Here is a 27,712-nt window from a genome sequence, read left to right on the forward strand (position 1 = left end):
AAGTGTATTTATTCCCAAATACTTGCATCTGAAAAAACCGCTGCGCAGATACCGCGTGACAAAAAATTGCAAAACCCACCAAGTTATTCTCTAGGACTTCTGCTTTAAAAAAAATATATATGTTTGGGGGTTCTAGGAAAATTTCTAGCACAAAGCACAGATTGTTACATGTAAACCAAAAATTGTCAGACAAGTCTTGGTGTTCCGGTGGTTACAGGTCAGCTCCACTTCCTCTATGAGTGATCTCAGTGTCCTGGGGGGGATGGGGGATTTCATTCGAACGTGTAGCTGGCCTTTAAATCACTTCTACATCACAGCGCCCTCTAGCGGCCAGCACCGCTTCCAGCTCAGGACGCTGCCACTGTATCTATAACAACCAATCGGCCCGTCCTCCCTCCCCGACAGCATGTAACGCCGCCCCTTTTAGGTGTCACCGGCGTTCCGGCCCCGCAGTGTGTGACGACAGGCCGGGGCGGGGCCTGAGGCGGAAGTTGTTGTTGATGCTGCAGTGGAGGTTGTTGTCTGTGTTGACAGAGCCGGGATCAGAGCCCGAGATTTCCCCCGAGAGCTGCTACGGGGACAGGCAGGCCCGATGAGCCGACACTCCCCCGTCTAGAGGGCTCTATGGAAGTGATGGAGAGTCCCCTGAACCTGGTGAGTGTCCCGTGTTCACCCCTCCCGGGGCTCCCTGGCAGCTGTGAGTCCTGGCCAGGCTTGGCCGGGGGGTAGACAGCGGGGCAGGCTGGGCTGGTCCGGATACGAGGGGGAGGCTACGGTGTCCTGTAGGTCCATAGAGGTCAGGGGAGTGTAGGCCAGCAGGGTGGGGAGCCATAGGTGACCTCAGGTGAGAGGCTGTGTGAGGGCTCAGTGTGGGAGAAGTCCTGACCCCCCCCCCCCCGGGGGGTCTGTTCATGGAGGTCACGCATACACTCTGCTACTGGAACAACAAAGGTTTAGGAAAAGTCCAGCCTGGAATGGGTTAATCCTCCCCATCCCCCACCTGGACTGCCCCCATCTGTGTGTATAATAGAGGGAAGGGTGCTCAGTAATGGAAGAGCCACCACACACATTGCAATGTGACTGTGTAATCTACCAAATCTGTCCAATCAGCCGGGCCCTCGCATTACATCGTTGTTGGGAGATCTAGAGGAGGTTGTACAATCAGATTGTAGTGTGAGGTGTGAGCTCTGAGCAATTCATATTTCCGGGGGTGAAGGATGTGTGAAGGGGGGGGTCAGGACATCCATCGAAAATGTCAGCTGCTGGAGATTTCTTGCTAAGTCTGCAGCAGAGCATAGATTGGTAGTGAGGCAGGAAAGTTTTATTTTTTTTTCAGAATAGAATTTGTTTACAAAACCTTTTCTTATCTTGTTGCTTTAAAGGCTATAGTTGCTTTAAAGGCTAAAGCTGGCCATAGATGACTTCGGGCTGATCGACAAAAGGTGAATGGTTTGGATGTCCCCCCATCCACACAAGTGAGCTGGGGGAGGGAATCCTCCCCATTGCACTATTGTATTCTGACATTGGGGACTCCTCTGCTGTCAGGATACACTGATCAACGCAGCAACCAATTGGCTGTAAGCTCTGATCGATAGAAAATATACCAACAGATCTGTTTAGGAGGAGTTAATCATTAGATCGACTCCTTGAATGGGAATGGTTGTAGATGGAAAGATCAAAAGTCAGCAGTCCCTGCTGATCTGGCCAAATTTCAGTCCATTGATGGCCAGTTTACGTTCACCTTGTCAATACAATGTGCTGTGCAGTGTGGGGACTCCTGTGTTTTAAGCACTGTGCAGCTTTGAAAGACTACACTTTATTAAAATGCTTGTCAGTAGGCCACACCAGCACCCCCAAATCATCTCCTAGGAACTCCCACTGTAAGGCCTTGTTCACGTTGTACTACAGCGTATGCACATCCCTGTGTGGGTAAACATGGTCCTCACAGGGGGGTACGCTGTAGTATGCCCGTGTGACTGAGGCCTAAAGGTCAGGATCTGGTATGCTGGGGCAGGTGCTTAATGCACAGAGCATCACAGGAAAGGTCCATCAGATCTCATTCACGGAGAAGGGGGATGGAAAGGTTGAATACTCTTGATGTGCCTGCCACAGCTCAATTCACTTACCCCTCCCACACTGGAAGATTACAGCTGCAGGGGTGGGGGGAGGGTTGCAAGATTGTCATACACTCTACAGTCGCCTTTAGATCTTCCAAAACTATGTAATATGTGGACCTAAACAATCCATTCAATTTGTATCAAATCAGGCAGGCCCTTGCACTAGAGTTGATAGTAGATTGAAAAAAGATTGTACAACCAGATTTAAATACACGATAAGTGCATCTTATTCTGTATTTATCTCTTTATGCCGAGTATCTAGGAATAATGCCAACAGCTGGCACACTTCTTTGTCTACCTTTATTCTGCGTACAATCCGATTGCTTCGCATGTGATGACCCATAAAGGTAAGGCGAGGTAGTGACGCTTCTCTGATCCGGTCAGCGATGAAGTAACAACATAGGAATAGACAAGTGATCTGGCATCATCCTAAGGGTCCAACCATACCACCTTTTTTTTTTGTCTTGGTTCCGCACAGCAACACACGTAAGGAGCATTGTTGTGTTGCGGTGCCATTCATTGTAAAGGGCACTCAATGCCGCGGCTGATGGTCCTGCATTGCAGTGTGTTGGCATACATTGTGCTGAAATGTATTTCTGTCAGCAGGTGAGATTAGTGCCCTTCATAATGAATTTCTGCCCATTACCACAGATAGATGATGTGAACGGGCTCATGTCACACTGGCAGTTTTCTTAACACCAATTTGTAGCAGCTACAGAATTGCTCTCATCACTTTATTTGGAAACAATTCATTGCAGTGAATGGAAAGTCTGTGTGTCTGAATCCCTGAAACCGAGGTTCTCAACCTGTGGCCTGCAGGTTCCTCTAATGTAGCCTGCAATCTCATACTTTGGGATTGCGGGTCAGCATGCTCAGATCACGGGTTGGCAATCTGAGATCCCAGAGCAATCTGAGATGCCGGCACTGACAGCGGAGGAAGCAGGAGCTGCATAAGCCGATGCTTTCTCTGTAGCGCTGGCTCTTGTCCAAGGGGGAGTGATACCACATTCACTTCACTTGAGACCTTTCTAATAGCCTGGAGAGCGATGCCAGTAGAAGCTGGAAGAGGAAAACCTTTTTAAAAGTACCAATATTCTCCTTGCAAAACTGTGATATTTAATAAAGGGTTATTAGGCTGCTTTCACACTGATCCTCTTCTTTCCTGAGGGTTAGCTTCACTAAGGCTTTCCTGGCTACCACAGTGCAGCACACCTGCGGGTTTATTGTGCTTTCTGAAAGTGCATCACATCTGCAGGATATAATAAAGTCTATGGCAAAGTGCAGGTACACTGTGCTGCAACCATGGTGCGAGTAAACCGCAGTGCATCAGTGTGAAAGCAGCCTTATAGGGGCTCAGGATAGTAAGGGTTTGTTTACATTTGCAGTTTGGGGGGCCAGTAAAACCCCATAGTTGAGGCATTTTTACCATATCCCCCCAACCACTGATGTAGCATCGGCAGTTGCAATAGCAACCATGCCTCATGCTCGAGAGGGCCTGCGTGGCCTTCTTGTCACATTCGGTTTTACACTTGGACTGGAGGGCGGCATATACAGGTACCGATCCTCTTCATTTTTCTCCTGAAGTTGCTGAAAGTTGCTAGTGTGTTCTGGCTCTAAGGCTTGTGTTTTAGGCGACCCTTACCTTTTAACCACTTTGTGTGCCCCCCTCCCTCAAAAATATTTGCTCTTTACCTGAGTCCTGTATTGATCCAGGGCCATGCTTGGCTGCATTTGTGCTCTCCCTTCTCCTAGCTCTCTCATTCTTGGCTTAGAGCAGAGGGAGCCCTTGCCTTCTACTGCTGTCAACCTGGAGGGGGCAGGGCTGGGCTGAGCTGAGCCGTGTGTGTTTATAGATGCACACAGCCCAGGTTGGGAGAGAGCCCCCAGGTGCGTCCCCATAGGAAGTCTCTGTACAATACCATTGCACATAGCTGGTAAATACAACATGTTTATTTTAAGGGGGAAAAAAAGATCTGCAACCTCTTTAGAGTAGAAATGTAATTTTTTTTACCGACATGTTGTTAGCAGGTGGGTTTTTTTAAAGAATATTCAGTTCTGCATTTTCTTTATAGTTGTTGGGAATTAACATATATTGGTTCCATTTTTTATTTACTCAGGCATGCTTTTATTGTAGACTCCATAGGGGTTATTTTACTAAAACTGGAGAGTACAAAATGTGGTGTAGCAGTACATAGAAACCAATCCGCGTCCAGGTTTTATTGCTAAAGCTTACTTGAACAAGCTGAACTTAGAACCTGGTGCAGCTTTGCATGATAGCCAATCAGCTTTTGAATGCTCCACTTTTTAGTTAATTTCTTCCAATATGTCTGTTCTGCAATAAAATGTCTTTACTGCCTGCAGCAGTAATACATACCCTCTGTTCACTTGCTCCTTTGCCACTACAATCAGACATTGGGCTTTGGTCTTTCCTTCTCCCTCCTACACCACCTTGCTATTGGTCACTATTCTGGTCTACCCCACTAGGCAGTAGAAAGGTGTAAGGCCAGTGAGCATAGACTCCGCTTGCATTACAGAACGACCAGGGGCATCTAGGGACTCTGCAGGGTAGCACAAGTGGTGTGCAGGCTCTTGGAGGTGCTTGCTCTTTGTGGCGAGTGTTGAAATGCACATGGATCACATTGTTGCTGGTCTACATGAACTTTTCAGCCTTCATTTCTGTTGGGAGAGCTCTCCACCTGGAGGAGGCAGGGAAGATGTATACAGTCATGGCCGAAATTGTTGGCACCCTTGATATTTTTCCTGAAAATCAAGTATTTCACACAAAAAAGGTATTGCATTAACACATGTTTTGCTATACACATGTTTATTCCCTTTGTATGTATTGGAACAAATATAAAACAGAGGCAGAAAAGCAAATATGACATAATGTCACACAAAACCCCAAAAATGGGCTGGACAAAAGTATTGGCACCCTTAACTTAATATTTGGTTGCACACCCTTTGGAAAACATAACTGAAATCAGTCGCTTCCTATAACCATCAATAAGCTTCTGACACCTCTCACCCGGAATTTTGGACCACTCTTCCTTTGCAAACAGCTCCAGGTCTCTCTTATTGGAAGGACACCTTTTCCCAACAGCAATTTTAAGATCTCTCCACAGGTGTTCAATGGGATTTAGATCTGGGCTCATTGCTGGCCACTTCAGAACTCTCCAGCGCTTCTTTGCCATCCATTTCTGAGTGCTTTTTGACGTATGTTTGGGGTCATTGTCCTGCTGGAAGACCCAGGATCTTGGACGCAAACCCAGCTTTCTGACACTGGGCCCTACAGTGCGACCCAAAATCCTTTGGTAATCCTCAGATTTCATGATGCCTTGCACACAGTCAAGGCACCCAGTGCCAGAGGCAGCAAAACAACCCCAAAACATCATTGAACCTCCACCATATTTTACCGTAGGTACTGTGTTTTGTTCTTTGTAGGCCTCATTCCGTTTTCGGTAAACAGTAGAATGATGTGCTTTACCGAAAAGCTCTATCTTGGTCTCATCTGTCCACAAGACGTTTTCCCAGAAGGCTTTTGGCTTACTCAAGTACATTTTGGCAAACTGTAGTCTTGCTTTTTTATGTCTCTGTGTCAGCAGTGGGGTCCTCCTGGGTCTCCTGCCATAGCGTTTCATTTCATTTAAATGTCGACGGATAGTTCGCGCTGACACTGATGCTCCCTGAGCCTGCAGGACAGCTTGAATGTCTTTGGAACATGTTTGGGGCTGCTTATCCACCATCCGGACTATTCTGCGTTGCAATCTTTCATCAATTTTCCTCATCCGTCCACGACCAGGGAGATTAGCTACAGTGCCATGGGTTGCAAACTTCTTGATAATGTTGCGCACTGTGGACAAAGGCAAATCTAGTTCTCTGGAGATGGACTTGTAACCTTGAGATTGTTGATATTTTGCCACAATTTTGGTTCTCAGGTCCTCAGACAGTTCTCGTCTCCTCTTTCTGTTGTCCATGCTTAGTGTGGCACAGACAGACACACAATGCAAAGGTTAAGTGAACGTCTCTCCTTTTTATCTGCTTTCAGGTGTGATTTCTATATTGCCCACACCTGTTACTTGCCCCAGGTGAGTTTACAGGAGCATCACATGCTTGTAACATTCTTATTTATCCGCAGTTGTGAAAGGGTGCCAATACTTTTGTCCAGCCCATTTTTGGAGGTTTGTGTGACATTATGTCGAATTTGCTTTCTTTCCTCCCTTTTTTTGTTTTGTCCCAATACACACAAAGGGAATAAACATGTGTATAGCAAAACATGTGTTAATGCAATACGTTTCGTGAGAAATACATGATTTCCTGGAGAAATATCAAGGGTGCCAACAATTTCGGCCATGACTGTATATGCAGTTGCTAAAATGCTCATTTGCTTCTATTGCAGACCCGCTTGTTCTGTGATCTCATATATACAGTAAATGGATCTTGTGTTCTGCACCATTCCAACTCTCCTGTCTAAAAGGTTCTGTCATTCTTTATGGTCACTCTCCATTGTCCTCTTTTTAGTGCAGGTTGGAAAAAGAAGAACCTAGCTGCCAATGTCAATACATGAGCTTTATGGACACATCTGTTTATGAAGAACCAGCAGCATTTGAATTATTTGATCATAGTTCTTTGGTACATATTACAGTTAATGGAACAGAGTTCACCTTTATGTGGTTGTTTTCTAAGGCATGGATGTAGCCACTGGCCCAGTTCACAGATAAATATATACCTTAAAGGCCGGACAGATTGCATTTTTTTTCAGACAGCAATGAGATTTGGATATGCTGACTCACACAAGCAGATGAAGTTAGTGCTTGATTTGCAACAAAGTAATATTTTATTTCTAAAGAAAGACCATATGTAGCAGTAGTTACTGGAATCTTACAGCATGGAGTAAAATGTTAATATCTTTAAAGGATAACTGTAAACCCAACCACAAAATGCAATATTTTGCAGCTTAAAGTGGTGGTTGCATTTTTTTTTTTTTAAGTTGTGAATGTTTTCAGCCAGTCAAGTTCTTGGAGCTTTGGGTGTTCTGCCTTTTTTGCAGGGGTTCCCTGAAACCAGAAAGTTATTTCCGGGGTTCATCTGTGTTGAAAGGGTTGAGAAAGGCTTTTCTAAGGGACAGGGAAATCTAAATTTGTGATTCTCAGGGCTAGGAAGTATACTTCTTGCAAAGTCTACTATAGTATGTGGAAGGCATATTTTACTTGGTGTGAATCTAAGTGCTTTCACCCCTGAAGTTTATCCATTTGCAGTTGGGGTGGACCAACACCTAGCTGTTATTCGTGGGCTAGATCTTGTCTGTTTCAGAGATTGTTTGCTTCCTACTCTTTCATTAAGACCTTTGTTAAGGGGTTCCCTATGTGGTTTCCTACTTGTAACCTCACGGGATTTGAATCTTGTTGTTCAGAAGCCCACATTTAAACCCGAGAAATTCTTCTCTCTACTCTCACCCATAAGGTTGTATTTTCTGTGGCCATCACCCTGGTTAGGTGAGCTAGCGGCTTTATCCTGAAAGGAATTATTTTTGGCTTTGCACAAGGGTAGGATGGTATTGAGGCCCGGGACCTCTTTATTTCCAAAGTAGCCTTTGCATTCTACCTTTACAAAGCCATTGTTCTTTCGTCTCTCTCTCTCCTGCTTCAGTTTATCAAAAATACATTTCTTGCCTTTTGGATGTAGTTCGGAAAGCTTTTTTTCTTCTTCAGAAATACAAGTTCCCTTTTTGTCTTTCTGGATGGGCCTAGAAAGGGTTCCTTAGCTTTTCATTCCACCATATCAAGATGGTTCAACCAAACTATCATTCAGCCTTATTTTCTCAAGTATCAGGTTCCTGCCTTTTCACTAGGAAATTGCATGTCTTTAGGGTATTATAGTATCAGTTCTTTGTTTCCAAGGTTTAGAAGATTGCCACCTGGTCTTCTGTTCACATATTCTTTAAGTTATACTAGGCGGCCATTTCCTTTAGGCAGCTCTTTGAGCTGCGTACAGTCCCCAGTTGTTGAATGTTGGTCCTATTAGGAGTTGTTTGCTGTGTTACCCTCCCACCAGTTGGACTGTTTTTTTTCCATCCTGAAAGTTTAAAGACTTCCTGTGCCCCTCAATGGACAAAAAAAGAAAATAGGATTTTGTACTTGCCCTGAAATAATTTTTTCTTTCAGTCCATTGAAAGACATAGGTCCCACTTCCATGTGCTTCTGATCATTCTCTTGGTGCTGCTTTGCTGCAAAACATGGGATTACTAGTGGTAGGAGGGGGTTTGCCCTTGGCTGACCTACAGTTTTTTGTTTGGCATTGTCCAGTCCTCTTGCAGATGGCAGTATAACCCAAAGGTTTTGGACTTTGTGTCCCTCAGTGCACGCTGTATAAAAAAAATTACTGAGAGTACAAAAACTATTCTTTAGTTTTTATTCAAGATCTATAGTTTGCACAGTGCTTTAGAAATCCTATTATCACCCTACCATTAACCTGTGTTTGGTTTCTTTTATAGAGGAAACAGTAGCATTCAGAAGATAATTGAATGTTTTCAATAACCAGACAATTGTTGGTTTGTGTTTGAATTAAATGCCTTAACAATTTTCCTTTTAATCGGGCTTGTCCAGTTACTCCTAATTTCTATGTTTGTAGGGTTGTAATTAAAAAAAAAAATAAAAATGCTATACATACCTGCTCTGTGCAATGATTTTGCACAGAGCAGGTCCCATCCTTTTTGTTTTTTTGTTTTGTTTTGTTTTTTGACCCCTGCCAGTGGTTCTGGTCCATTTTTCTCTTTAAGTGTACATTTCCTGCAATGTCCTAATTTATATGACATTAATTGTCTCTATGCTCATCTAACCTTCTAGGTCAGGGGTCTCCAAGCTGTGGCCCTCCAGCTGTTGAAGTACTACAAGTCCCATAATGCCTCTGGGAGTCTTGCCTGTGGCTGTCAGTCTTGCAAGGCCTCATGGGACTTGCAGTTCCTCAACACCTGGAGGGCCATAGTTTTGAGACCCCTGTTCTAGGGTCTCATCCAACTGCATGTTCAGGCTTTATCCATTACTATGTAGAGTTCACATGGTCATCATCATAATTTAGGAACTGTATTTTCACAGTCGTTGAGTGGCCCTATCTGATTTCTTGATTATTCTAGTGACCACATGACCTCCTTTCCTTCCCCCAGCTGCCACTGCTAGAGCCAGAAAGATCCCTGTGAGTAATTGGGTAAGTATAGAAAACACTGGGTTGATTTACTAAAACTGGAGAGTGCAAAATCTGGTGCAGCTCTGCATAAAAAACCCATCCGCATCCAGCTTTTTTGTGAAAGCTTCATTGAAGAAGCTGAAGTTGGAAGAGGATAGGCTACCATTCACAGCAGCACCAGATGTCGCACAATCCAGTTTTAGTAAAGCAACCCTTATCTCAATATTATAGGTAAGATAGCTGGGAGAGATAGGTTTGTGATAGGCATTTGAAGGGGATTTCCATTGTATGATGTGTTCCCTCTCAGCAGATTCATACTCCGAAAAAATATCTTACCTAGAGTGTAGTGCCTGCAGTTTGGAGTTCAGCTTCAAACATTTTAAGACCTTTACTAACCCAGAACACCAGACACAAACATTTGTATAATAAATTTCAGTATAGTCAGAAATAATATAAATACGTTTTGTGAGCATCATATACCTTTACAATCACAGATATTGGCTTGTAAAAGTATCGGTGACATCATCTCTGTGGGTGGGCCCGCACACTGCAGAAAACTAGGCAGAGACCAGACTGATCACCCTTCAGAGAAGAATACTAGTAGTGGTAGTAGTAGTGACTGGTCTTTATTTCAGGAATCACCTGCACAGAGGCATAGTGCTGCATTAAATGCACAGATCTGGAAGAAATACACAAAATATCGCCAAGATTCAGGTAAAATACTCCTACTTTTTCTATTTAGACAATATTAGTTTCGCTGTAAAGCTCCACGGAGGGTAAAGCAGTTGCTAACAGGGCTGCCAAGTAAAAACAGTGCTTAGAATCCTTTTCTCCTGTTGGAGAAACATATTGGCATACATTTCTAGGAGAAAAACCTGAAATGCGTTCACATGGAAGGTTTTTGTGATGATGGCTGCACGTCTGTGTAACCTCAAAATGCTGGTTATTGCAGACTAGCGTCCTATACCCTACCCAGTTATCACAATCATTCAGTGGATTGATCCTTAGGGCAGAAATTGCATGGGGGAGGTGGGGGTCCCTTTCCTCGTGGCTGTCAGATTGGCTTTAGAAGGAAAGGTTGATGTCCTCCATACCGTGGGTGAGCCGTATGCCTTACATTGTTCAGCCTGTCAATGATAATGATATGATGTGTGAGTGCTAACACCTGTGCTTCCCAACAGCCTCTGACATAGTGTATGTTTTCAGCACAGGACATTCCAATGCTGTTCTCCCTTGTTTTGCTTCTGCTAGGTAGGGTTAATCATTAATGTATGCCCTGGGCTGCTGTCATATTGTCCTGGTGTTGTGCTTTCTGCACTTTCACAAGCCTGCTGAAGTATAATGCTGTGATGTCATTATGTTAGTCCCTACCATTATTTATCAGAATGACCTTAACAACAGGAGGCACGGCCTTGTACGTGTGATGAAATCAGAGATTTTCTCATAAACATTTTTCCCATAGCTTCACTTTTGCCAGACAGACCATTTCATTTTTTTGCAGCTACTTTTCTGTTGTCTTTTCAAGAACGCTGTGGTTGTTCTAATAAAGGGGTAGAGACTGTTCACTTGGCAAGGTGAGTTTTAATGAGCTTAGTAAATAAGATGAAGTAGTATTTACTTTAACCAGTTTTAGGCTAGAAAAAAATCGGTGTTTCTGTTTGGGTTTTTTTTTTTTTTTTTTTTTCAGTTTCTTTCACACTTGACTGAGTGTTTAACGTAAACCCTATTTCACCTAATATACTATCATTCACGTTGCAAAGTAAACATTCATTGCTGTACAGCCTCTGCTACATCAGGAAATCAGACTACTGTACTATCTTACAATACAAAAATGGAAATCTTAGTGCTGAGCCTTAAAAGTGCAGCTGGTGAACCTTCAAATTGTGCATCAAATCCCTGCAATGTGAATGAGGCCTAAAGAGGTTTTTGTTTATTCCGATAAAAAAAAAAGAAAAAAACCCAACAGTAAAGGGTACCCCCTACACCCACTTTAAACCCAAACTGTATGACCTAAATCTTTTAATGTTGGTCTTGTTTCATCTGCTGGGGGAAAAAGCCAGTACAACAGTTTTATATTCTGTGGGTAGAGTTTACAAATTTAGATGCTGACAAATTCATATAGTATTCAGAACTCAGCCAGCTCAGTCTGTTTGTCAGTAAACCGCTTTAAGGAGCTACGATGTATGGACTTCATTTCACAGTCATATATAGGCACTTAACGGCCATTCGATGTAATGTTTGATGCTTTCTGATTACCTGATTGTTGCATTTCATCCAGATTTGTTCAGATCTATATGATCAAAATCTTTCATGTGATGGCTCACAACAGAGCTGCTTGTCCATGTCCAGTGGCATTAATGCCTTGGCACATAAAGCAGTATCCTGATGTGGTGTTAAAATGGACATATCTTCTATTCTTAACAGCAATCTTAAAGCCCAACTCCCAGACACAAAAAAAAAAAAACAAACCCATGCTGCGGGCCGGTGTTTGCACTGCAAGTGTTAATTGCTTGTAGGGAAATAAAAAAAAGATTTATTTAGCTAATCCTCCCCTCCTCCTGCAGCTAGACTAGTCACTGCAGTTTCTTATCCCCCAAGCCCCAGCAATCTAGAGTCCTGACATTATCAAGACAAAAGTAGGATCCATAGCTCTGCATTGGACCTGATGACCCAAAGGGAGTCCACCACCGAACCTTACCTGATCCTCTGTTCAGGGGAACACAGGATCACGTAAGTAAAACTGTTTCTTTTTCCCTCTAAATACAACCAATTATTAACCCTTGCAAGGGATATGTTTCCATTTTCCTGATGTTGGGCATTGACTCCAATCCTAAAATCACATGACCAATTATTCAAGCCATCAATAGCAATCCTTGGCTTTAGTCAGTGTTCCACAGTTCCTATGGGCTGTAATGGTGGCAGGACATTAAATGGTAGCTATCCTTCCACTTGCAGTACCATCGTAGTTTGGCGTCAGATCCCGCCAGTGACATCTGTGCTTCTCCTCTGCTGTCACAGTGGCAGATTTACAGCCTAATCTTCCCGTGTCACTGCTGGTTATTGTTTTGTAGAGCAGATCTCTTCCCTGTGTCACGTGACTGTATTACATATTACCAGTCAGTGGCTGGAGCAAAATTTCCTTCTAGGTTCTACCTTTTTGAAACCGGAAGCAGACCAGGATCATGTGACCTGATATACAATTTTATGGTACTTTCGCTTTTTTTTTTTTTTATGTGTAAATTGTGAGTTTCTCTGCTGAACTGGCTAGGCTATATCCTGGAGTTTCATCTTGGAATGGCTGTTGCAATTGTTTTTGATATTTTAACAGAGTTAATGGTTACCTGTTGGTCCATTTTCGGTAAAGGTTTATATTAATAAAATACAGCAATATGATCAGTCTTTTGAATGATTCATCACAGCACTGCTAATCCCAGTATCCTGTTCTTGTACTTACAGGCACATCAACAAAGCAGGAAAGCAGACAGGTTTCTGGCTACAGGGAAATATGAAGAGGCAATCGCTTGTCACAGAAAAGCTGCTGGTATGTCCTTTACTGGCCATTTTCAGCATACAGTGGAGGATTTTGTTGGAGTGTTTGTAGAGTGCATATGGTAACAGGGTGTTGTGTCAACACTATCCAGGCTCCAAGAGAAAAGGGAACCTAGAGAAACTCTGTAACTAGACCATTCATTTCAACAAGTCCTGCTGTCAGTATACAATGTCCTGGTGGGGAGGATTCCTCCATCTACATCATTTTGTCTGCTGGCTGAATTAAACACATCTGCCAGCTAAACTTGTCCCTCCTGGGCACAATGCAGCTGGACAACTCTGTGTGTATGGGGTCTAAAGATTTAAATCAAATCATTGGCTATGTTTAGTTCTTAGAAATGACACTTTGCTACTTGAGGTTCTGTATATATCATTGTTATAGCCATGTAAGATTGCAGCTAGAGCCTTTTACTCATTGGCATACCTACTTCTAGCTGTTCAGCAGTAATAGCTTACATTTAATTTACTGACTATTGTTGCAGTCAATAGACAGTTGGGATGTTTCTAGACTGCTGGTGCTTGCCAAAATGATGGAAGCTAAGGTGGTGCTCTGGGTTTTGGGATGGAAGATTTCTTTTTTTCATGTTCTTGTGCTCTATGTGCCTGTCTGGAAAATGGAAATCACAAAGCTCTACTGAGTGGATATAATAGAAATAAAGCTTTCCATGATGAACTCTGTGAGAATTAACGAGCCATGCTCTATCTTCATATGAAAGAACATCATTGAGCGCTGCGAACAAAGCTCAGCAGTGTATGTTGAGTGTCATTGCAAAAAACTCACAGGCAATCTGGATGATACAGAACAACGCATCTGCCCAATCTCCGGGATCATATTTATCTGCATGAAATAAATGTGGTGTTCTGCATATCATTATCATAATATGTTGGCTTGGCAGTGCTCCCAGGAAATGAAAAAAACACAAATAAGTCACAAGGTAAACACTGGGGACAGTTTTCCTTCTCAGGCTGCAGATGACAAGACAGAATCCACTATGATTCACGAGTAAACATGGATGAACCTACGGTAGACACTTGGTAGACTCAATGAGGGAGATTTACTAAAACTGGAGCACTCAGAATCAGGTGTAGCTGTGTATGGTAGCCAATCGGCTTCTAACTTCAGCTTGTTCAATTAAGCTTTGGCAATAAAACCTGAAAGTGCACCAGATCTTGTACTCTCCAGCTTTAGGAAATAACTGCATTATACAGCAATATATGCATAGCAGGCATATCTGTTTTTATGGAAAAGTTTGATAGAAATATGTAAGCGTGTATAGTAATGTACAGAGGGTTTATTCCGAACGTCGTATAACTCTGTACAGACCTGCAGCTGATGGTTTGTAGTAGCCTGTGCATTGCATTCGCAAACTACTAATACAGGTTCCAATGCACACAAATGATAAGTGCACATTTTATTTTCTATCATTGTGGATGCATTTATTCTTTTTGCAAAGGGTAGAATTAGCTTTAACAGTAGTATGTGTGGCCAGTAGAAGGGTTGGTGTACATGGTGTCTAAGATGCATTTTCTGTGTGTTTGCTTTGAGTTGTATAGTGGAATAAAAGCAAAGTACACATTTTATCTGAAAAGTTCATGTAAACTGGTCCTGCATGAAGCTTTTTATCTATTGCTGAAATGTACACTCATAGCTCCCCCTGCCTCTATAATATACTTGGATTCCTCTGCCCCTCTCCTTGGTTTGATATTTGAATCTTTGTAAATGAAAAATACAAGCTGTTAATATGATTCTTCTTTGGGTTTGAGCCCACCTTTGTAAACTATTGGTTTTTTTTTTGTTTTTTTTTTTTCATTTTTAAAAACTATTATAAAGAGTGAAGTAATGTTCTAGGCATCACTGCCACTCTAATGTTGTGGTTTGGCCACAGCACAGGTGTATCTGCGGTTTTCGTGCAGCTTACCCACAGTTTTAGCTGTGATCCCATAGACTTTCTCTTAGGTTGCACATTTTTGCCACTTTTTCTGAAAGCACACTATAAGTCCTGCTTGCTGTTCGTCTTTGATGCACTTTCAGAAACCACTGCAAAAACGTGTGACCTAATAGAAAGCGTTTAGGACCATACATGTTTTCCATACAGCAGGAAATGTACATGAAAATCCTGATGCACCCGTGCTGCCGCCGAACCACAGTGCACCAGTGTGAAACCAGCCTTAAGGTTAGGTATGGTTAGATTCACAACACTGCTGCTATTTGATCTGATTTTCAGTGCATTATGTAATACAGGAACTTTGGGCATGTCCATTTTATTTTTCCTGTCGTTTTCCAGGCCAGCCCTTGAGAGATGGAGCTCCTCCCCTCTAATCAGGAAATGCATTGCCAGTTCGTTTTTTAAGGCGGTCCCTCAGGCCCAAGATCATTTTTTGTGTTTCCTCCAGCCAGAGGGGACATGTTGCCTTAGGGACTGCCGGAGGGCTCTCTCAAGGGACTTCCCCGCAAGAGAGCTCCGGTCTGGGAGGGTCAGATTTATCTTCCAGGGGAATCCGTGGTAGTGGTCAGTTTGTGGCTGCTGTGCTCCATCCTTGGCAGCAGCCATTGGAAAATGGACCCCAGAAAAAGCCCAGGCCTCTTCAAATTGGAGAGAGCTTATGGTGGTAGCAAGAGCCATTTCCTATTTATGGCCTGGATTGCAAAAGTGGATCTTTTCTGTTTGCAAAGTCCTGTGACTGTTAAGTTTGTGCTCTTGACTAGGCCATACAAGAACATTCACCTGTTCTCCCGCACCCACTCTGGTAATTTTTGCTGTGTGCTTTGAGTCATTATCATGTTGGAAGGTAAACCTTCTTCCCATTGACAACTTTTTGGCAGAGGGCAGCAGATTTCCTCAAGAATTTGATGGTATTTTGCCCCATCCATTTTTCCTTTTTATCTTAGCAAGTGCTCCAGTCCCTGCTGCAAAGAAACACCCCCATAACAGGATATTACCACCTCCTTGCTTTACTGTATCAATGGTGTTATTTGAATGGTGAGATGTATTGCATTTCTGCAAAACATATCATTTCGTGTTGAGGCCAAATAATTAAATTTTAGTCTCATCTGACCAGAGCACCTTTTTCCATGTGGCCTCAGAATCTTCAAGGTGCATTTTGGCAAAGCTCAGTGGTGACTGCATGTGGCCTTTCTTCAGGAGTGCTTTCTTGAAGCCCTCCCATACAAGCCACATTTGTGGAGAATATGTGATATTGTTGTCACATGCACACAATGATCACTCTTCGTCATAAATTCCTGTAACTGCATCAGAGTTGCTGTAGGCCTCTTGGTAGCCTTGCTGACAAGTTTCCTCCTGGCTGTTTCATCCAGTTTGGAGCAATGTCCTGATCGGAGGGGGGGGGGGGGGGTGTCTTTGTTGTACCAAATACCTTTCACTTCTTAATAATACACTTCACTGTGCTTCTAGGAGTTGATAAAGCCTTTGATTTTTTTTTCATCCTTCTTCTGACTTATGCCTGTCCATAATTTTATCCCGGAGATATTTTGACAGTGCCTTGCCACCCATACTTGTTTGCCTCAGTTGCACTTCCAGGGACTGAAATGCTTCAAGAAATGCTTTTCATGCTGCACTAATCAAAATGACCACAGCTTATCACAGTTGAAAATCAAATGGCTTTGTGTGCCATTGAGAAGGTGACTAGCTACACCCAAGTGAGTTTTCAAGTCATTTTTTAGGAGAGGAGTGATCCTTTTTCCAACTCAGGTAGGTGTGTGTGTGTGTGTGTGTGTGTGTGTGTGTGTGTGTGTACACCACCTGCCTGGAGTTTGCATGTTCTGCCTGTGTGAGTTTCCTCCCACACTCCAAAGACATGCTGGTAGGTTAATTAGATCCTGTCTCAATTGGCCCTAGTATGTATGAATGTGAGTTAGGGACCTTAGATTGTACACCCCTTGAGGGTTAGGGACTGATGTGAATGTACAAGCGCTGTATAAGTACCTGTAATAAATAAAATAAGTGTGTGTATGTAAAACATATATAAGGAAGATGCTTTTGTTTTGTACAGTGATACTGTCTAGCATTTTGCTTTACCCTACTGTAATGTTTGTACGACACAGTATACAAACTCTGCACAGTGTGCCATATAATACTCAGCAATGCAGAACTCCTTGCTGCTCTACTCCATGTCTGAGGCCATCTAGGGACAATTTGTAAGTCTTGCCTCCTTATGTTTTTTTGTTTCTTTCTGGCAGCTTATCTCTTGGAAGCCAAGAAGCTTACACAGTCTGAGCAGGTAAGATGAACCAAGATTACTGTGTGGGAGGTTAACCAATTATTGAGATCACTTTTCTTTTTGTTTACAGAAGAATATCTAATCGCAGTTAGCCTCATTCAGCTAGACTTGTTTTGTAATGTTGAAGATGTTTCATAGCTTCTCATGGTCAATTCTTTAGTTCTGATAGGTGTCCAGAAGATACCCCATCATTTCTATCCACACAGGTAGCACTGCCTTAATTCAGTTACCATGGAATGTGTAGTTTTTAACATTCTCGAAACAGAATAGGAGGAGTGAAAGTTGTGAAACCATTATTGCTTTAGTTTCATAATCCTGTCCTGCAGGAAATCTATATAGGTTCTGAGAGGCTTGAAAGAGCTAATCTACACCAAACTGTAACAACCATTCCTAAAGATTGCATGAAGGCCTTCAAGACCATCTGTCTTTCAAATATAAGTGTCCGTTTATGAACCAGCAGTAATTATTATTATTATTATTATACAGTATTTATAAAGCGCCAATAGTTCGCTCAGCGCTGTACATTACAAAGGGGAACAGAACATGTGACAGAACAATACCAATACAATGCAAAACATGAGGGGATCGAGGGCCCTGCTCTTTCGAGCTTACAATCTAGGAGGGAGGGGATGGTGGCACAGGAGGAGATAGCTGTGGGGGATGGAGTGGTAGGAAGAGTGGAGGAGGTCGGCAAGTTAGCAGGGGGCGGGGTAGGCTTCCCTGAAGAGGTGGGTTTTCAGGGTGCGCCTAAAGGAGAGGAGAGTAGGTGATAATCTGATGGGTTGGGGCAGGGAGTTCCAGAGGATGGGTGACACCCTGAAGAAGTCCTGGAGGTGGGCATGGGCGGAGGAGACCAGGGAACTAGAGAGAAGGAGGTCTTGTGAGGAGCGGAGTGTGCGTGCTGGGCGGTACTTGGATATTAGGTCAGTGATGTAGTTCGGGGCAGTATGGTGGACAGCTTTGTACGTCAGCGTTAGGATTTTGAATTTGATCCGTTGCGCAATCGGAAGCCAGTGGAGGGATTGGCAGAGGGGGGTGGCGGAAACGGAGCGGTTGGAAAGGTGAATGAGTCTGGCAGCCGTATTCAGGATGGACTGAAGCGGGGATAGCCAGCGGCGAGGCAGGCCAGTGAGGAGGGAGTTGCAGTAGTCGAGTCGTGATATGATGAGGGAGTGGATGAGCTGTTTAGTGGTTTCTGGGGTTAGGAACGTGCGGATTTTTGCGATGTTGCGGAGGTGGAGTCTGCACGAGTTTGTTAAAGAGTGGACTTGGGGCTGGAAGGATAGGTTGAAGTCCAAAATGACACCAAGTACTCTGGCCTGCGGGGCGGGTTTGGACATGATGGAGAAGTCAATGGGGGGTAGTGTCCGGGCTGGAGGGAAGACAAGAAACTCGGTTTTGGAGAGGTTCAGTTTAAGGAAGTGGAGCGACATCCAGTCTGATATGTCGCTCAACAGGTGTGTGATTCGGGCGGAGACCGAGGGGGTGAGGTGGGGGGTTGAGAGATAGATTTGTGTGTCGTCGGCATAGAGGTGGTAGTTGAAGCCGTGAGAGTGTATGAGTTGGCCAAGGGAGGAGGTGTAGATGGAGAAGAGAAGGGGCCCGAGGACAGAGCCTTGAGGGACCCCAACAGAGAGGGGGAGTGAGAGGGAGGTGGTGGCATTATAGGTAACGCTGAAAGAGCGTTGTGACAGGTAGGATGAGAGCCAGGAGAGAGCAGAATCTCTGAGGGCGAGGGAGTGTAGTTTTTTGAGGAGGAGGGGGTGGTTGACTGTGTCAAAGGCCGCAGAGAGGTCAAGGAGTAGGAGCACTGAATAGTGGCCATTAGCTTTGGCGGTTAGCAGGTCGTTGGAGAGTTTGAGTAAGGAAGTTTCGGTGGAGTGTAGGGGACGGAAGCCAGACTGTAGGGGATCGAGGAGGTTGTTGTCGTTGAGGTGAGAGCATAGGCGGGCGTAGACTAGGCGCTCGAGGAGTTTAGATGTAAATGGGAGCAGGGAGATGGGTCTGAGGTTGTTCGGGTCATTGGGGTCCAGGGAGGGCTTTTTAAGTATGGGGGTGATGTGTGCATGTTTCAGAGGGGAAGGGAAAGTGCCGGAAGAGAGGGAGAGATTGAAGATGTGGGTGAGGGAGCGTAGGATGGAGGGGGAGGGAGGTTGTAGGAGTTGTGAGGGGATAGGGTCGAGGGGGCAGGTGGTGAGGCGGGCATCAGAGAGGATCTTGGAGACTTCTTCGATGGTAGTAAGGTCAAAGGTGCGGAGTGTTGGGGGAGCTTCAGTATGAGGAATGTAGGGTGGGGTGGGAGAGGAGGTCAGAGCAGTGGTGGGGCCGTGGGAGAGGGGTGAAGCGGGGGTAGCTGAGTGAGGGGGAAGGGGGTTGGAGGGAGTTTGAGCAGCGACGAAGTCCCTGTGGGTTATGTCGAGGGGGAGGGGGGATGAGGGGGTAGCTGTGTGAGAGGGGACGGGTTGAGAAGGTGTGTGAGTTGCGGCAATGTCCTTGCGAATTGTGTCAATCTTGTTTTTGAAGTGATTGGCAATCTCAAGGGCAGTGAGTGAGGTGCTGGGTGGAGGTGGGGGTGGCGAGAGTAGAGAGTTGAAGGTGGAGAAGAGTCGGCGAGGATTGGAGGAGAGGGCCTTGATGAGGGTCAGGAAGTAGGCTTGTTTGGCAGTATGGAGGGAGGAGGTGTAGGTGTGGAAGGCAGATTTGTATCAGGTGAAGGCTTGTTGGGATTTGGTTTTGCGCCATTGTCGCTCCAGGGCACGACTGTGTCATTTGAGGGTTTTGGTGTGATCAGTCTGCCAGGGCTGGAGCGGTCGGGGTCTGATGTTGCGTGTGGTTAAAGGCGCTAGTGAGTCAAGGGCTGTTGACAGCGCATTGTTGTAGGCGGTCATAGCCAAGTCGGGGCAGGACAGGGGGAGGATGCGGTCATGGAGTTGATCAACTGCGGAGTGGAGGGAGGCAGGGTTAAGGTTACGGAGGTTACGGCTGGTAGAAGTGTGACATTTGGAGGGGTAGGCGTTGGAGGATGAGGAGATAGAGAAGGTAATCAGGTTGTGGTCAGAGAGAGGGAAGGGGGTGTTAGTGAGGTTGTGGGGAGCGCAGCGGTTGGAGAAGACAAGATCAAGGATATTACCGTCGGAGTGGGTGGTGGATTGTATGCACTGTGCAAGTGCAAAGGAGGAGGTTAAGTGGATGAGACGGGCTGTGTCCGGGTTGTCGAGGTTGACAGGGATGTTTAAATCCCCAAGGATGATAGTGGGTAGCTCAGAGGAGAGGAAGAAGGGTAGCCAGGAGGAGAAGTCTTCCAGGAAGCGGGGTATGGATCCAGGAGGCCGGTATATCACAGCAATCTTCAGGGGGGTTGGGGAGAATAGTCGGACGCAGTGGGCCTCGAAGGAGGAGAAGGATAGGGAGGGGGGGTTTGGGAGGACTCGGAAGGTGCTCAGCGGTGACAGGAGCAGGCCAACCCCACCACCTTTACGACCGTTGGGCCTGGGTGAGTGGGTCCAGGTGAGACCTCCGTAGGAGAGTGCAGCAGGGGAGGTAGAGTCAGTGGGCTGGATCCAGGTTTCCGTAATCGCCAGGAGGTTGAGGGAGTGGGAAACAAAGAGGTCGTGGATGGCGGTAAGCTTGTTGCACACCGATCGGGCGTTCAGGAGTGCACATGAAAACGGGGGGGAGATTTTAGGGAGCAGGGGGACAGATACTAAGTTGCGGGGGTTGTGGCAGGACGTGGAGGCGGGAGGGTTTTGTGCGGGTGAGGGAGGTGGTGGAGGGCCAGGATTCGGGGAGATGTCCCCCGCGGTTATGAGGAGGAGAAGGGTGAGAAAGGTGGCATGGGAGCGGGATGTGCAGGAGCGTGAGAAACTACTAGTGGAGGTGTTTGGGTCAGTGGGAGAGTGGAGTAATAGGAGGAGGTGGTGGGTGCCATAGAGGGGTGAGGGAAGCAGTGAGGGCACAAAAATAATAATAGTAATAGATCGCTGCTCAGTTCTCCGGCATTCTCGGAGAACACAGTTCTCCTGTGAATGCAGTTTATAAAGCAGTTCTCCGAACGAAGGGAGAACGGTCTACAAACTCTGGAAAACGGCTGATTTTACTATAATCTCGCAAGATTACAGTAAAAGATCAGTTTACTAAGCAGAGGTAAATTATCTCTGCTTAGTTTGCGGTCCCTCCGATTCTCCAGCTCTGGGCTGGAGAATCTGGAGGGAGAACACAGATCTCCAGTGAAGGGTTGACATGATCTCCTGAGTGTTATAAACTGTGAATGACCAGAGAATAGCTGAGATCCGTTGAATCGCAGCTATTCTCTGTGTCATAAACGGACACCATAATACTGTTTTAAAATCGCTAGCTCAGCAACTTGACCACAATTCACACCTTTTAGTCATGTAAATCAAGAAGATATGCCCATGCAGCCTCCCTGACTCCAAGGATAGGACTAGATAGTGGTGGTTCCACAACTTTTACATCTACCCTCCATTTCTTAGACATTCCACATCTACACATTCCATGGTTATTGGGATAAGGTATCTGTGCTACCAGTGTGGATATAACTGCTGGGGTATGTTCCTGACACTCATTGGAACTGAAATGGCTGAGAAAAGCTACAAAACCTCTTTAACATTACAGAAGTCCAGCTGAAAGTGACTATTAGCTATACCATAACCTGGATAAGTGAGAATATTCACAGACATATTTATAGGAGAATGTCACAACACTCTACCTACCGTACTTCTTATTGCCAGCCATGTACATAAATGCTCATTTTGGGTTGTGTGTGCCTTTGCCATGAGTAGTTGTGAATGAGAATTAACTTTTTTTTTTTTTTTTTTTACTCTGCATGCTCTGAAAGTCAGCATGTTATTAAGAGAGTTTACAAAGTAGAAAAGATTAGCTTCTCTAAAAAGCAGAAGTTATCTGGGAAGTATAAGGCCACGTTCACAGCAGGGACATGTTATATCGGCACAGGGGTGCACAGGTGCTGTGTGCATACATGTGCTGGCAGGCCACTTTAGTCTATGGGGACATGTGGCTGCATGGATACAGATGCTTTTTCCCTCTATGACATGCGGGTGCATGCTGGTTTGGGTCCTAACCCTGTGTGCTACTGGGAACCTGCACCCGTGTATCATAAAGGGACGCCAGCATGGGATGTTGCCAGTAAAAGGCGACCCTGTGTAGATCATGGAGCTAATCGCCCTGTGTGAATGGGACCTAAACCTCTTTTATACCTCCCAGACCACTGTGTTTTTAGATTTTCCTGCTTTAAAGCAGGTTTAGACACATTTTACATCCATTCAGCTATGTTCAACTCCATAAAACTAACATTAAATGAGCTGTGAATATAATTTCTTTTTTATTTTTTTTTGATTTTTTTTTGATTTGGCAAACACATCTAAACATTGACCTTGTAAACGCTTTTGAACCTCGAGCGTAAAAATGTACTTAGAAGACCATAGGATGGATTCATATCCGTATAACAATGTTCGCTTTGCAAACCTGAACAGTCCATTGTTGACACTTGTGCATGAAGCCTAAGGCACATTCTATGCAGTTAGAGAAAACTGGATATGCAAATCTTGCACCCAAGGTGCCTATGCTCAGTTTGCTGAGGTAACTGATGAGGATCACAGTAGAAATAGCACTGATTTTTTTTTTTTTTTTCCTTCTGGTTTAGACATGACCTATTGAAGGCATGCCCTAAAAAGATGAGGTTCATAACTTGGCACATGTTCTTGCCTATTATTATTATTATTATTATTTTTTTTTTTTTTGTTTTTTTTGTTTTTCGTGCAAGGGTACAGAGTTTTATGGTACTGCGAACGGCACTGCAGAAATCACCTTTGGGGGGGGGGGGCAATAATGGCTGTGAACTGTGCCATCATTGGACAGCATGGTTCCCAGACAGTGTATGGATCTGATCTGAGCAGCTCTGTAGCTGTAAACCGTGTAGTGTGCTTACACTAGAGGATAGAGGAATTAATGGATTGACTGAATTGTTCATTAGTTTCAGATCAGGGATATAGGGGACCCCAAATTTTAGAATTGTTTTAACCCTTTCAACCCCTCTTTGCATATCTCAACTCTATCCTTTTCTCTGCAGATCTCTACATTTAACCCCTTATCCTTCACATTTGTAAATGAACCCCTTTATTGCAATCCTCCCACTGTATATGGTCTGTTTATTATCCCCCTTCACTTCCTCTTTGCTATGCATATGCCTGCTACATTTATTGTATGTAGTGCACCATTTCCAAACTCCATGTTCTAACCTCCTCGGTACCAGCATGTATTTTTGTTTACAGAAATTGTGCCAAAAATTGAGATCACTTTGGGAGGTGTCTACTTTCCAAAAAAGGTTCATACTAGGTGTTCGCGCTGTTCTGCTATGTTTAGTTGGTATGTTTTATAACAGGTAATATATTAAAATAGTTTTTAATGGTTCTTTTTTTAATGTAGTTAAAAATAAAAACAAAAATCAGTGGTTGTTAAAGCGGTATTAAACCCAAAATCAAATATGTAATATATATGCATCTTACCGATCATTTTGGATGTGGTGGCTGCATTCGTTTTTTTTGTTTTTTTGTTTTTTTTTTAAGGCTTTCTTCTTTGTGTTCATCTGGTGATCTGCCCAGTAACACACTTCCTGTATTAGATTGCCTATACTCCGAATGAAGGAGCAACTGATACCCCTTTTGAACAGTAGCATTGTTAGTCTGGGGAGGGGGGGGGGGGGGGGGGTGTTGTAAGTTGTGTATATACAGCATGTATAATTTTTCGTTCAGCCGGGCTGAATGAAAAAAAACAAATTTCCCCCATCCACAAAAAAGAGACAGCAGGACTCCTCAGCTGACGGAATACACTGATCACTGATCATCACAGCAGCTGCCGATCGAATGAAAGTGTGGGTTTTTTGTTTTTTAAAAAAAATTTTTTTTTTCTTTTACTTTTCCAGAAGTCCCATTCAACAGATGTTGATCTACCGATCAAATGCAGTTGGGCAAGAAGAGCCACACACAGATCAAAAGTCGTCAGTTCCTTGTAGAACCAGCTGATTTTTGATTCATGTGTATCCAGCACTAGCAGATTTAGATACACTTTCACATTGAAGCCAAACTCCAACTAATAGGTTTTAAATAAATAAAAGCTGACCATTGTAGACGCCCCTGTCAGTGGTAAATGGCGTCTGTGACGTCTGCAGGAGAGCTTGTTCTGTTGAAAAACAGACTTCCTGTCTAAATCACCAGGTGGAAATATAGCAGAGCCTAAAAAAAAAAAACTAATGCAGCTTTCACATCTAAGAATTGGTAAGCTGCAATGTTTTTCTTTGGGTCTAACACCACTTTTAATACCACCAAAAGAAATTACTTTGCATGAGTAATTGCCAGTCAAACTATTAGAGCAAAAAAAGAAAAATGGCTTGGTAAAGGGGTATTACAGGCTGGTACTGAAGTGGTAAAGGACCACAAAACCTCAGAAATGAGGACTGTATTTTAGCCTGTTATTTCTAATATTTGTTAAAATATGTACCCTTTTTAAAAAATAATGTATTTATCAGGTACCTCCCGATGTGGGTAAGTACACCTTGGTATGGGTAGCTAAACTTATTACTGCTGCTACCTTTTTCATTGTGTGTACATTTTTTACAATCCATTGCATTTTTAAATGATTACTGATATCTGTTTTGTATATAAATTGGTAGTGTTGTAAAGTATTAAGATGAAGTTTTTGTAAAAAGCTGGAGAACCCCCTGAATATATTTAAAGTACCAAATGGGCTATATGCTTTAGAATCTGTTATGGAACTGTCACAGACCTGTATGATTACAGTGTGGGACTTAAATGTATGGGATTTGGGGCGTACATCATGTAAATCCCAGCATTTGGTTCTATGAAAAGGCTGCCAGTAAATATATAATGCCAATCTGATATTTGAGACCATGTTATGTCAGATTCTGGTACCAGTAAAATATGGCAGCTGAAATGCCTGATTGCTGACATTTCATTTCTGTAATGGGTAATCTTGGCTTGGGTAACAGCCTCCTCTGTTCCTAATTATTGATCAATTACTAAAAAATATGTATCCTCATTCGGGCTTTCCCTACATGGGGATTTCAAGGCAACGTAAGTCACCTTACACTTAATTCTGGAGTTTGGGTTGTCAAGGGCTGGACTCCAAGCTTGGTGGAAGTTCCAAACAAATCAAATAATTGCTAAAGTGTTGCGGCACTCTACTGCATGCTAGAGCCCCAGTGGGGCCCCTGTGAAAGCCTCCCTGTAAGGATATTTTATAACCATAGTCTTTTGGTAGATCCTTTTATCATTACAAATACAATTTCGTATCTGGCGTGAACCCTACAGCTTGAGGCTCTAATCTTTTTTTCCACCTCTCTTAAGACCGTCATTGGGAATCCTTTATAATATAAAATAACCCTTATTACTCACCTTCTGTCTAGGCTCAGCTGTCTCTAGAGCTGCAGCGGGAGAGCCACCTGAAGCAACAGCTCTTAATTCAGGAAAGATTGAAAAGAGCCAAGAGAGAAGAGAAACTAAGAACTCAACAAAAAGCAATAGCTGCAGAGAAGGAGCTCACTGCCCATCTGCAAACATCATACAAATCATCTACTGATGATGTCGATAGCCAAAATGCACTTGTTTCTGCAGGGCAGAAATCCAGTTCTAACCCAGGGAAGTGTTTGCAGGAAATCCACAGTGTCCTTGACCGAGAACCAGACTCTTTACTGTATCTGCTGCAGAAGAGGAAGGATCCACTGGAGCCTTACAGGGCCAACCGCGTTCCAAAAGATGACAAAACAAAACTGGAAGAGCAAGCAACCAAGATCAAAGATCTGAACTTGCTGGTGGACACCCTTCTGGCTGAAAATGAGAAACTAAGACGAGAGAATCGGAAGCTACGTGCTGAGTTGGCACGGCTCCAGAGAAACCCTGAGAAAGACCTGGATACGGACACGGATTTTGTGGAGAAGTCTGAACTGTGGAGCCTGCAGCAGCCAACTGCAACTTCCCCCAGCCCAGCACCTACCTGGCAGAAGTTTGTAGCAAATACAAGCAAGGGTACGGACATTCCTATACCCAGCCTTCCTCCTTTAGACATTCCCTTACCAGAACTTCCTCCCCTCGAGCTACCAGAAGATATACAATCACAAATTACAGGACTTAAAGGCTATATAGACAGCTAGAAGATCAAGTGGCCGATTTATTTGGACAATCGCAGGAAAGGGAAAACCACCTAGGCAGCAATATCACAAAGGCCATCAGGTCTTTGCAAGAGTTTACTGTAGGAGGTTGAGCATTGGCAGACAAGTCACTGTGAAATATTCAACTTGAGTTCCTAGGTTGATTAGACCTAAAATGATACACGAGGGCGACAGACATCTTGATATACTATTTTTTTTTTTTTTTCTTTCTTCAAACCAAATGACTGCCTAGAATAACTTTTTTTTTCTTTTTCCAAAACCTTGCCTAAAGTTTATAATTGGTATATAATTCCATGATGATTACATGCAGAAGCTAAGTTGCAAAGGTAGTAATTCTCTATATTTTAACTTGTTTCTCTCATGCATTTGGAATGTATGGTTTTTATTATGCACAGTGGGGTTTTTTTTTTTTTAATCAGTCTATTCAAAGTTCGATATTTCAGTTTTGGGTGGATGATGGATGACCAATATAGTTAAAGCCCGTTATGCTATATTTCTAAGGGATTTAAACCGAGACCTTTGCTCCCAGGTCCACCCTTCTAAGGCCATAATAGCAAGATCTATGTATTCTTTTTGGAGTTTCTTGTTGCTGATGGACAATTTAGTTCACCAGTCTTAGCCCTTATCTATAATCCGTTTTGGAAGGAGTTCACACACAGATTATCAGTGTACCCAAAACCAGTATCCAATGCTGTCCAGTTGTACAACCTTCTTTTATTTCTTGGAGACTGTGCTGAGGAGGTCTCTATATTGAAGTCTCTGGAGGGACCTACTGCATAGGTGAGATCTATGTATCTTAGTCTCTAGGTGTGCTCCCCTATCAGAGCTGTTTTATGAAGAGCTTATACTCCTGTTTTGTGTTCTTAATTTACACTATGAACAATGCAGTGTCCAGGCCAATGCTCCTTGAACTCAGGAGGAGGAACAGCAAGACCCAAGTTGCAGAGTGGGCAGAACAGGGAATTCCAGAAATGTCCATGGTCCCTGAGATATACACAAAGCCTAGAGGCGATCTAACCCATCGGCATCCACCTATAACTAAATTAGCCGTTTAGGGTGGAATTGACCTTTACCACAAAGTGTGTGTACCATATGCACACCACATCTCATGTATCAACTTGTGCCACATTGCACTCCTAGAACTTAACCTCAAACCTACAAGGAGACATGTACATTTTTCTTTACTTTCTGGAACCAAATTACATGTTATTTCTAAATAATCAGTTTACAAAAATAAAAAAATCAGGGTGCATCGTACATAACTTTGCTGTATATCAATGTATGTGTTAAGCATTGTTTTAAAAAATACTTACTGAATGATCAGTATCTTGTTATAACAGTGCATGAGTGCAAGAAACGCTGGATGACAGTATTTGATTGACAATAATAAAGTGTGTTTATATCTGAA

General features: G+C 43.7%; 1 protein-coding gene across 1 annotated transcript; it reads left to right on the forward strand.

Moving 5' to 3' along the window:
• The first annotated feature begins 466 nt into the window (after positions 1-466).
• On the forward strand, positions 467-27,712 carry NRBF2 (nuclear receptor binding factor 2). Its single transcript, XM_089683211.1, has 4 exons — positions 467-654; positions 12,753-12,837; positions 17,044-17,084; positions 25,543-27,712. Exons 1-4 carry the CDS (start codon positions 625-627, stop codon positions 26,284-26,286), a joined length of 900 nt encoding a protein of 299 aa, XP_089539337.1. The 5' UTR covers positions 467-624; the 3' UTR covers positions 26,287-27,712.

Source organism: Staurois parvus, unplaced genomic scaffold, assembly GCF_062004578.1.
Source record: "Staurois parvus isolate SC_StPar_1 unplaced genomic scaffold, SC_StPar_1.0 ptg000303l, whole genome shotgun sequence".
Classification (NCBI taxonomy): Eukaryota; Metazoa; Chordata; class Amphibia; order Anura; family Ranidae; genus Staurois; species Staurois parvus.